The following is a 12537-nucleotide window of genomic DNA, read 5'->3' as shown; positions in this document are numbered from 1 at the left end:
AGCACCACTTTAGCTAATGGGGCCTCCTACTGCTGCCGCGCCTCCGGAGCACGATTTCTGTTCTCATCCTGAAGCAAAGTTCTTAACCCGAGGTACTATTTCTGGGTTAGCGGAGTCTGTAATCTGAAGCGTATGTAACCCGAGGTACCACTGTACTCAGATGATATGGCAAGCTATGGTTAATGAAAAACAGAAGTGATTGCTTCTGAATTCATCCTCGGGGCAATGGCAGAAAAGGGTGGAACTCAGGGGGAAGATTATGCTCATAACATTAAATTAGCTTGGCAGCACTTCCAGATTGCTGCTGTTTTGGGGTGGGATTCAGACACATAATGCACAATTACTGTTTATTGGGACGTCTTGCACAAAAATCCTTCTCCCCACAAATATTGGACTTTTTGTGAAAATGAAAATGATGGGAAAATTTACTGGATAGTGCATCAATGCTTGCTTTGACACATTGTCTGCAAACAAATCAGAATGAATGCTCCGTAAATTAGGGTTGCCATATGTCCTCTTTTTCCAGGACACATCCTCTTTTACATGGGTATGTAAAATAAGAGTCGTCACAGCGATCCATAGTTAAAAGTAGAAGTTGGCAAATGTATCCTCTTTTTTTGCTCTTCAAAATACAGCAACCCTACATTAAATAGTCCACATTGTCTCAACTCCCTGCGAACGAACCTGGATGAATGTTCAATAAACAGGTCGTCTGGAAGAAGCCTAACTGTATATTATTGAAAATAAGCAGAGATCCAAGATTATCAGTCAATCATTCAATCCTCTTGTTTTTAGATGGCAGAGCCTTGGAACAGATTGCCAAGTAAAACTTCTCTAGCAATTCAGATTTGAATGTTTTTATTTAATTCCTTACTGCAAGCTGCTTTGAAGTCAAGTACCCACTTAATGCCTCACTGATTGTGGGTGAAGTATCTGCAAGTCTGCCATGGACATTTACTGATTTCAATTACATCTATATTTAGTAAATAAAGTCAATGAGGCAGACACAGCAATATGTCTTGAGAGCAGCCTTGCTGACTGAGAAAATTTTATTTACAGAATTTCTTGCTGGCCTTAGGGCAGGTTACTATAACACAATGGTACAGTATTAAAATCAGCTTAAAAATTGTATTAGAAGGCAGGGTTTCTTGCAGGTATTTTGATTTTCTCTTGTAGCCCACAACTTGTGTGGCTCTATATTCAGAGATAGAAAGGCTATCAGCGGCTATTTGCAGTGACAATGTTCTCCTTCCATTGTATGCTTCAGAATACCAGTTGAGGAGAGTGCTGGTGCCCTCAGGTTTTGCTCAGGGGCTTCCTGTGGGCATTTGGGCTTCGAATCCACGGTGCTGAGATCAAGAATCTAATGCTCTGCTAACGGAGCTATCCTCTACCATATCTGATTCAGATATGATCAGATCTGATTCAGATGGGCTGGTGTTTTGAACCATAGGCCCAAAGGAGAACCTAAGCGAGTGGTTTGATGCGGAGATACCAAAGAAGGATGTCATAAATGCCAGAATGACCAGCTCTAGTCCTTTATTAAGGAAAGGTGTAAACTTACAACACAGCCTGCAGAGCCTCACTGTCTTTACAGACACAGCACGGACACCGCAACAGGGAGAGCTTGTTGCGACTTGCCCTCACCCAGGCAAATGTGTACAGTGTTACCTCTGGTTACGTACTTAATTCGTTCCGGAGGTCTGTTCTTAACCTGAAACTGTTCTTAACCTGAAGCACCACTTTAGCTAATGGGGCCTCCCGCTTCTGCCACGCTGCCGCTGCCCGATTTCTGTTCTCATCCTGAAGCAAAGTTCTTAACCTGAGGTACTATTTCTGGGTTAGCGGAGTCTGTAACCTGAAGTGTATGTAACCTGAAGCGTATGTAACCCGAGGTACCACTGTATACAGTGGTACCTTGGTTCTCAAACTTAGTCTGCTCCAGAGGTGCATTTGACTCCTGAAACCATTTGAAAACCAAGGCGCAGCTTCCAATTGGCTGTAGGAGCTTCCTGCATTCTAGCGGAAGCCGTGTCGGACGTTTGGCTTCCAAAAAACGTTCACAAACCGGAACACTTACTTCCGGGTTTGTGGCGTTCGAGAGCCGATTTGTTCAGCAACTAAGCCGTTTGGGAACCAAGGTACCACTGTACATTACTTATACAAAGATCAACATACGTCAGCTTGGCCAGAGCTTACCATCAGGGCATAAGTGGCAACCATCCAAGGCGTACAAGAGCCCAGCATTCCAGGACCCCCAGATAAGCATAGAACCAAAGCAAGTCAATTAGCATATATCCACACAAGTGGATATAAACTTATATATGAGCTCATTCTTATAACTACCAAATAGTTTTGGGATTATCTTGACTACCAAGATGGAGTCTGCAGGCCTTCTGGGACAGTCTCAGCTTTGGGTCAAGTCAGAAGAGTTTGGATTTGATATCCCACTTTATCACTACCCGAAGGAGTCTCAAAGCGGCTAACATTCTCCTTTCCCTTCCTCCCCCACAACAAACACTCTGTGAGGTGAGTGTGGCTGAGAGACTTCAGAGAAGTGTGACTGGCCCAAGGTCACCCAGCAGCTGCATGTGGAGGAGCGGAGACGCGAACCCGGTTCCCCAGATTACGTGACTACCGCTCTTAACCACTACACCATACAGGCTCTCAGCTGTTCTTCTGTGATGCTCCTTGTGTATATAGTTCAAAGCTGAAGGGCTGCATTTCAAGAGTGTGTGGGCTTGTGCAGGGAAGAGAATTTCAGGGCCAAATTACATGTGATGTTAGCTTGTCCCTCCAAAATAAGAGGGCAAGATTAAGCACACTTGCTTTTAACATGCAACTAACCTTAGTGGTGAGTTCCCATTGCTCGGTCCCTGCTCCTTCCAACCTAGCAGTTCAAAAGCACGTCAAAGTGCAAGTAGATAAATAGGTACCACTCCGGTGGGAAGGTAAACGGCGTTTCCGTGCGCTGCTCTGGTTTGCCAGAAGCGGCTTAGTCATGCTGGCCACATGACCCGGAAGCTGTACGCCGGCTCCCTCAGCCAATAAAGCGAGATGAGCGCCGCAACCCCAGAGTCGGTCACGAGTGGACCTAATGGTCTGGGGTCCCTTTTACCTTTTAACCTCAGTAGAGCTCTTATTTCTGTCACAACTATTTAGCAGCATATCTAAATAGGAAGCAGGTAACTTAAATAATAAGAAAATATTCCATTATAACTACATGGTGCTGAAAGCACTGAAGAACACATTTTTTCAGGGGTATATTTTCAATTATTTAGTTCACGTTGGTTCTCCTGTGCTACTGCTAAGCCTTATATCAGTACCCCCTACCTGAGCATCATTCACTTGCTCGGATAATTTCTGTTTTGAGAGTTATCATGCATAATATCCTTTTGGATTGGGAGAAGCATTCATTTTATTTAGGTCATAATATTTATACACCACTCGATTGTAAGAACCCTAAAACGTAGCAATAACTAAAAAGAACTCAGCTACTCCGACAATAAATGTCTACAACAGGAAAGCTGAAACTGTGTATAGGAGTTGAAACTCTACATACAAGTTGAATTAAATGCAATCCTTTGATATTTATCTTTCAAAGTGTTTCTCTGCTGAAGAATCTACCTGAAGATAAACTGACAAAGATTATAGACTGCTTGGAAGTGGTAAGTAGTTTTATACCCAGTGGCAAGGGCTTCCAATGAGATCTCTTGTATTCTGTTTTAAAGCTTCAGGAAAAATCCTGTATGACAGACAGCAGTTAACCTGGGATTACGTGGTATAAAATAATGTGTTGTAGATTCACATCCACTTTAAGTAACTGGCACAATTCAGCTGGTGCCCTTGTGCTCTACCAAAGGGCTTTTGATCCTGCAGTGCCTCTGGAAAATCAGCTCCAGAGAGTTGAGGGGACCCTCTGGAAGAGGATAGAAAGTGGGCTACACTTTCAGTAGAAGGTGGCATGGGGGGCCAGGGGAAGGGAAGATTGGAAAAATACTCCTCTTCTGTTAGTGGATGCCTCCATTGGATCAAAAACCTTTTGATCGAGAGTTCAAGGGCACTAATTGGTTTAGCTCTCATTGCTGCATGGGAAATGGGCAGATTTTGCTGTCTATTCCTATATATGTTTACTCGGGGGTGGGGACACACTCCCTAATAAGCGGGTATAGAACAGTAGGCCAAGTGGCTGAACTTTAACTAAAATCACCAAATATTCCAGAAGAGCAAGACTATGTCTTACCTGCGGCATTGGAAAGTCAACATGTTAGTAGGACAGCTAAGCCTAGTTAGTTATGATAATTTTCTATACCCAGAGCTGTTGTTTTTAACATTGGGGAATATTTCAAAAATTACAGTTGCACAAAGAAGTGATGATTGACGGTGTGGGAAATCTGTTTTTAGCTGATTGTAGTGTCATCACAAAAATGACCATATTACGGGCTTGTGTTTCTCAGACAGTGACCACATCCACGTCATATATCAAGAGCAGTGCCATACCATTTTAATAATATTTATTTATTTATTTATTTATTTATTTATTCTTACCCCATCCATCTGGCTGGCTTCCAACAAAATATTAAAATACAGTAATTCATCAAATATTAAAATCTTCCCTAAACAGGGATGCCTTCAGGTGTCTTTTAAGAGTCAGATAGTCCTTTATTTCTTTGACACCTGATGGGAGGGCGATCCACAGGGCAGGTGGGCGCCACCACCGAGAAGGCCCTCTGCCAGGTTCCTGGTTTTAAACTCTCATGGTTTCCCCCAAAGAATCATGGGAACCTCAGTTTGTTAAGAGTTGTTCCCCTCAAAGAGCTGCAGTTCCCAGAGCGGTTTAGCAATCAATCCTTCTTCCCAGGGAATTCTGGGAATCGTAGCATTGTGTGGGGAATAGGGGTCTCCTAACAACTCTCAGCACCATCAACAAGCTACAGTTCCCAGGATTCCACAAAGCTAAAGTTGAATTCTGATGATTTAAATGTATCGCATGGATGTGGTCAGTAACACCCCCAAATCACATTGCTTGCAGCGAAAAGCATGTGGATTTTGCTGTTCCAAGAAGACTTTGTGCGTGTGAGCCCCAAGGAGCGCTTAAAATAGCTCTTGACATTATGGCAATTATCTGTAACGAAATACTTGCTGTGATGAAACTTATGGAAGCCAGCCTTTCCTCCTCTGTCTATCAAGTAACTAGAATTAATGAAGTAGTGATAGTGACTGATAAAAACTGTACAGAGCTGTCTAGAACAAATGCTAGATTTTTCTCTACACTACTCAGTTTTCCTTCTCTGGATATAAAAATATAACGATGATCTTGCAACTGGAATAATTATTTGAACCCTAAAATTATTAGCAGGCTTTTTATCTCTTTGCTCTTGCTTATGTATTTGTCACTGTAAATGAGCAGGCAGTTTTATGTGTGAACAGCTCTGGGCATATTGGTTTAATGCACACTTTATGGTGTTGCAGGTATATGACTTTATTCTCCGGTAGAACAAATGAGCAGGAAATGGATCTCATTTAGCGCTTTATATCTCCAATCCTGAATGCCATTTACTTGGAAGTAAATGTGCCGTTTAATTTCAGTGGAACTTATTTCTGCAGAAGAGTGTTGCAGAGTGATTTGGCGAGGATTAGGAAATGTAATTTGAGAGACATTCAAAATATTTTGAGCAGGATCTGTGCTCAGCCTTTGTCTGATTGTCGATACCTGCCTCCCCCTCTTTCCTTTCTTTCCCTTTTTTTTGCTTATGCCTTATCATGAGCAATCTGAATTTCTTCCAAAGTTAACAACGCAGTCCTTCCGTTTGACAACACCTCCATCGGAACAATAGTCTGGCACAGACTGTTTGTAGAGCTGGCCAGACCACACAAACAGCCCTAACAATATTGGCGGTTCTGAATACTTTTTAGGGAAGTTGAAGTGTAGGTGGGCTCCCACAAGGCAAGACACAGTGATAACAGCAAGAACGTTTATTGAACTAACAGAACTGGACAAAGCAACTGCTTATATACATTTCTGAAGGCCTGGGCCACTCCCACTCCCAACGTGATTGGCTGTCTAGACTTCCAAGCTGCGAATCATAGCTCAGAGTTTAAGGGCCAATGGCAGAGGCCCAAATCCTGAAATGTTCTGTGATTGGATATCATGTATCCAATCAGAACACAGGGGTTCAGAATCCTTAGTGCAGACTCAAGCTCAGGCAAACACAGACCACTGAATACATAGCAGAAGTCATGGCAGTTCTTGTGGCCTGAGATTTTTGAAAGAGGAGCCGAACATGGGTGTATAATAATGATAACAGTAGTCACCTCACCTTTCTGTAGCTGCTTTGTACTGGTGGAAGGGTTGTGGCTCGGTGGTAGAGCATCTGCACTGTAGGGCTGGGTGATATCTGGTCCTCAACATCATGCTATATCACCAGCTGAGCATTGTGATATACTGATATATCGCAATGTCTGAAATAAGGATGGAGCTATGTGGAGGCATTGGCTGGCTTCACGGTTGCTCCTACATTGTGATATTTGCCGGCGCCTGCTCTTGTGATTTGAATGGGACACGGGTGGTGCTGTGAGTTAAACCTCAGCACCTAGGACTTGCCGATCGCATGGTCGGCGGTTCGAATCCCAGCGGCGGGGTGCGCTCCCATTGCTCGGTCCCAGCGCCTGCCAACCTAGCAGTTCGAAAGCACCCCTGGGTGCAAGTAGATAAATAGGGACCGCTTACTAGCGGGAAGGTAAACGGTGTTTCTGTGTGCGGCTCTGGCTCGCCAGAGTAGCTTCGTCACACTGGCCACATGACCCGGAAGTGTCTGCAGACAGCACTGGCTCCCGGCCTCTAGAGTGAGATGAGCACACAACCCTAGAGTCTGTCAAGACTGGCCTGTACGGGCAGGGGTACCTTTACCTTTACCTGCTCTTGGGATTCGCTGCCCCCTGCAAGAAGCAGGGGAGAGCTGTGCTGGCAGAGTTAACAGGGGCTGCAGGAATCAAAAGGAGCATTGATTGGCTTCACATTTTCCCCCACATTGTGATTTTTTGCATAGCGCACATACACACACCATGATTAGCAATATATTGCCAGGTCAAAAATTATGAAACCATTATCACAATATGGGCTTCAAACCAGTTTTGGACGATATATCACCCACCCCTTCTGCACTGCATACAGAAAGTTCAATCCCTGGCATCTCCAGATATAGTCAGGAGATAACCCTGCCTGAAACCCTAGGCAGTTGCTGCCAGTCTGTGTTGACAGTACTGAGCTAGATGGACCAGAGGTTTGAATCAGTGCAAAGCAGCTGTAAGGCAGCCTTCGCCAATCGGGTGCCCTCCAGATGTTCAGAACTACAATTCCCATTAGCCACTGCCAGAGCAGCCATGTTGGCCAGGGCTGGTGGTAGTTATAGCCCCAAAGAAATAATCTGAGATGCTACCTATTCGTATTAGTGAGCTACTGAGCTGTTTGGATGCAGAATAAATATCCCATTTACTGCTTCTGTCAACTTCATGTGCCATTTTTCTCAATGCGGTTGCATTTGAGCTGAGGCCAAAACAAGCTCATACTGTCTGTTTGCCTAGACACATATTTTTGCCACTGTATTTCTCTTACACCTCCACTTTGAAGGTTTCCAGGGACGGCAGCCAACGATGACTCAGGTTCTTATTTAAAGGTTGACTTTTAAAGGTAACAAGGCAGGAGGGGATAATGCTAATGAAGGGTGAGATTTTTCAGAGAGGAGAGGAGCGTCTGCCAGGAAGGAGGAATTAGTCTGGATGAATCTTTGTGGGGTGCTACATAATAGCATTTGGAGTCTAGTGGGGTGCCACAGGGTTCTGTCTTGGGCCCGGTCTTATTCAACATCTTTATCAACGACTTGGATGATGGACTCAAGGGCATCCTGATCAAATTTGCAGATGACACCAAACTGGGAGGGGTGGCTAACACCCCAGAGGACAGAATCACACTTCAAAACGACCTTGACAGATTAGAGAACTGGGCCAAAACAAACAAGATGAACTTTAACAGGGAGAAATGTAAAGTATTGCACTTGGGCAAAAAAAATGAGAGGCACAAATACAAGATGGGTGACACCTGGCTTGAGAGCAGTACATGTGAAAAGGATCTAGGAGTCTTGGTTGACCACAAACTTGACATGAGCCAACAGTGTGACACGGCAGCTAAAAAAGCCAATGCAATTCTGGGCTGCATCAATGGGAGTATAGCATCTAGATCAAGGGAAGTAATAGTGCCACTGTATTCTGCTCTGGTCAGACCTCACCTGGAGTACTGTGTCTGGGCACCACAATTCAAGAAGGACACTGACAAACTGGAACGTGTCCAGAGGAGGGCAACCAAAATGGTCAAAGGCCTGGAAACGATGCCTTATGAGGAATGGCTAAGGGAGCTGGGCATGTTTAGCCTGGAGAAGAGGAGGTTAAGGGGTGATATGATAGCCATGTTCAAATATATAAAAGGATGTCACATAGAGGAGGGAGAAAGGTTGTTTTCTGCTGCTCCAGAGAAGCGGACACGGAGCAATGGATCCAAACTACAAGAAAGAAGATTCCACCTAAACATTAGGAAGAACTTCCTGACAGTAAGAGCTGTTTGACAGTGGAATTTGCTGCCAAGGAGTGTGGTGGAGTCTCCTTCTTTGGAGGTCTGTAAGCAGAGGCTTGACAACCATATGTCAGGAGTGCTCTGATGGTGTTTCCTGCTTGGCAGGGGGTTGGACTCGATGGCCCTTGTGGTCTCTTCCAACTCTATGATTCTATGATTCTATGATTCTATGAGTCTGGGGGAAGAAAGGAAAGCTCTTATCCCCACCGCCACCACACTGCATTTAGGTGCACTCTGGCTTCCTATGAGTATCTGGTCAAGCCACAGTGAGAACAGGATGCTGAGACAGCAGTGCCCTTCTTATGCATTTCCCCTTCATAATAGGCTGCCCTGCATACTGTATTTTTCGCTCCATAAGACACACCTGACCATAAGACGCACCTAGTTTTTAGAGGAGGAAAACAAGAAAAAAAAATATTCTGAAAGGAACAGTGGATGTATGATTTTTGTGGTTCATGCTGTGGCCTCAGACATGATATGTGATTTGACTGTGAGTTTGGGGTAGCCCAATGCAAAATTCCTGAGGATCCATGTGGATCCGTGCTTTGTAACGACATTTTTGTGCCATTGTGGCCCCATAAAACAGTGGATGTGTGATTTTTTTTGGTGCAGGCTGTAGCCATGGACATGCTATGCGATCTGATGGTGAATTAGGGGTGACCCAATGCAAAAATCCTGAGGATCCATGTGCTTTTACCTCCCCCCTCCCAGGCAGCCTCCTTTATTGCTAGCGTCCCTTATCTCCCTCCTGATCTCTTGCTCAGTGGTTTCGTTTCAACACCCCCTTCCCTTTTTCTAAAAAATAAAAAGCACAATCTGCTTTTCACCCCTGGGCAATTTGGCTCCAGGGACCAGGCATTCACTCCATAAGACGCACAGACATTTCCCCTTACTTTTAGGAGCGGAAAAGTGTGTCTTAAGGAGCGAAAAATACGGCAATTTGCCCCAGGTCACACCCTGCCCAGCTACACCTCCCTAACCTTTAAGTCACAGTGGTATGGCTGCAATGCAGAGAAATTCAGACTGTTGGGCTGGATGCTTGATCCTTGTCCAGCTGCCACTATCAGCAGCTGTAGCCTCTTCGGAATTTGCATGATCTTACCTGCTCAGAAGCATTCTGCTGCCCAGTTGCAGGAAGTCTGCAAGGAAGTTTGCAGTTATGTAACACTGGGATTATCCCTGCTTGAAAGGTGTATACCCCAATCCACCTGTCCCTTCAGCAGACTGAATAATTCAACCTTTTTATCTGGCTCTGAATTGTAGGGATTGGTATGAATTTAAATAATTGTCTGTATTAAAACCTACACGCTTGACAATGTTCTTTAAAATGCTGGTGGTCCCCCCCCCCTTTCAGCCCCTGAAAGGCTCTGAATGTGCTGCTACATCCTCTTATAATCTGCATTATTTCTGTCCCCTAGGAATACTATGACAAAGGTGATTATGTTATTCGGGAGGGAGAGGAAGGAAACACCTTCTTTGTTATATCCAAAGGGAAGGTAAGTTGCCACTGAAAATGCACAGGTATATTTGCCAAAGGGTAGGAGCATGAAGGTTTGTTTGGTTGCAATCACAACAGATGACTATTCTGCCCCTACCAAGGACGTGAGTGATACTGAAATGAAGGTCACAGTTAGGGGAAGAGGGGAATTTGGTTTACTCTTCCTTTTTAAGCCAACCAATCGAATTTGCAGCTTGTGCACCAATAATACACAGATTTTAAACATAATTATCCTTTGGATTTCTGTGAATTCTGCGACACACTTTTCTGCTCGAAGAGTCTACGAAAGAACATAAAAATGTATGTTTTAGGATGAAATAGTTGTAGAAATGAATACTTAAAATATGCTCAGGCAGCGATGATTTTAGGCACATGCACATCAGGCCAAACCTGGAAATGACCCCAAAAGTCACACAAACATCACTAAAAGGGGTGGAACAGGGCAGAATGCGGTGGGGTGGGACTACACAGGAGCGGAGCATTTTAAAGCTTTTTCCCATGGTGTTTCAAAGATATGCGATTTCACCTAGGTGCAGTGCCTTGGAACATAACCCCCACACAAATTAGTAGTTGGCTGTATTTGAAATACATATATTAAATACACATGTATAAAATATGTATTTAAATATGTATGTTGTGGTAAAATATACATTTGCATGCTTTTTTTTTTAAGACAACAAACAATACAAGCAACATATTCTCATGACCACTGCTCCTTGTGCATTTTTCTAATCTATGGGTTGTGCTGAAGAAGATTCCAGCAAAACAATCAGATTATCCAGGATCACTGTCCTACATTGTTATTCACTTACTACTTCGACACCATGAACACCTAAAAAAAGTTTTACCCCTTAGCCCACAGGATAGCATCTATTACTTTGTTTCAACCATAGACTTGTTATACTTCTACGGACTTTCAAAGATTGACAGCCGTGTGTTCATTTGATTTCAAATATATTAGAGAATTTACATGTGTACACATTTTGTTTTTGTTGTACTAAATCATGTATATTATGCAATAAGAATTGCAGTGCTTTCTAGTATACTGGTCTTCGTGTTGCTTGTATTGTTTGTTGTGTTAAGTTTGCAACACAGGGGTTCGTTGTTCTGTATTGCTTTTTTTAAGGGCTGTGTATGGAGCTACCCTTGAATATGAATCAGAAACTTCAATTAGTCCGAAATGCAGCAGCCAGAATATCAGCTGGGGTTCCATTTAGATATCATATAACCCCATTTTTAAAACAGCTCCATTGTTGCCAGTTCGTTTCTGACCTGATTGAAGGTCAGAAAGATCCCCTCCTCTGCTCCTTAGACCTTATTGGGTGCTGAGATCAGCAGAGGGGGCCCTCTTGGAAGTTGCTCCACCCCCAGAGACTTGGAGGGCTGCCCAGGAAAGGGTCTTCCTGGTGGTGGCCCCTAAGCTGTGGAGTTCCTTCCTCACAGAGGTGTGTCTGGCACCTTCATTGTACAGCTTCCAGCTAATGATGAAGATGCACCTCTATACCTTGTTTTTTGACACTTGAGGAGTATATTTTAGGACCCACTTTATTTGGGGAGTTGCAAGTTATTTTAAACTGTTTTTAATATTATGTTTTAATGTTGTAACCCACCCTGGGACCTTGGGGTGTAGGGTCGGTAATCAATAATAACAACAAGTGCTGGATGGCAAAGTGAAAATACAGCTGTATGTGCCCAAGGTTTTACGTATGCCCAAGATAACTGTGGGTTAAACCACAGAGCCTAGGGCTTCCTGATCAGAAGGTCGGCGGTTTGAATCCCCGTGACGGTGTGAGCTCCTGTTGTTCGGTCCCTGCTCCTGCCAACCTAGCAGTTCAAAATCACGTCAAAGTGCAAGTAGATAAATAGGTACCGTTCCAGCGGGAAGGTAAACGGCATTTCTGTGCGCTGCTCTGGTTCGCCAGAAGCGGCTTAGTCATGCTGGCCACATGACCCAGAAGCTGCATGCTGGCTCCCTCGGCCAATAAAGCGAGATGAGTGCCGCAACCCCAGAGTCGGCCGTGACTGGACCTAATGGTCAGGGGTCCCTTTACCTTTTAAGATAACTGTGGAGCCCAGCCAAAGCCTTCAAAAGCTTCATTTGAAAAACAGAACAAAATATTTCCTTTTTTTATGCAGAGGGCGAAGGGACTTAATCAAAAAACATTTACAGTATGTGTTAACTATCGGGGAACGAGCAGCTCAGCCGACATGCCGGAATAGACACAGATGGCGCATTACCAGTTGGCAAGCGCCAGGGATAAACACGTCTGCAGTTCGCTCAGAGAAAGCAAGCAAATATGTGCTGGCAGGAATGTGCTGGGCACATCTCAGGCGATTTGCTTATTGAATCTGGGAGCTGGCAAATCTGGGAACGGATTGGGCTTCCTGCAAGATATTTCATCGTGTTGTGTTC

The 12537-nt window shown here is 44.2% G+C and overlaps 1 protein-coding gene across 1 annotated transcript in view; it reads left to right on the top strand.

The window, feature by feature from the left end:
- The window catches only part of PRKG2 (protein kinase cGMP-dependent 2), a 72594-nt gene that overhangs the window by 33594 nt on the left and 26463 nt on the right, over positions 1-12537 (top strand). The window contains exons 6-7 of the mRNA XM_083458703.1: positions 3605-3668; positions 10045-10122. Of these exons, the coding sequence (XP_083314829.1) occupies positions 3605-3668; positions 10045-10122 (142 nt within the window). The remainder of the gene's footprint in view (positions 1-3604; positions 3669-10044; positions 10123-12537) is intronic.

This window comes from Podarcis liolepis (assembly GCF_965112155.1).
Source record: "Podarcis liolepis genome assembly, chromosome: 9".
In the NCBI taxonomy this organism is placed as follows: Eukaryota; Metazoa; Chordata; class Lepidosauria; order Squamata; family Lacertidae; genus Podarcis; species Podarcis liolepis.
Note: the sequence above shows the minus strand (reverse complement) of the source record. Positions and strands in the feature narration are given on the sequence as shown.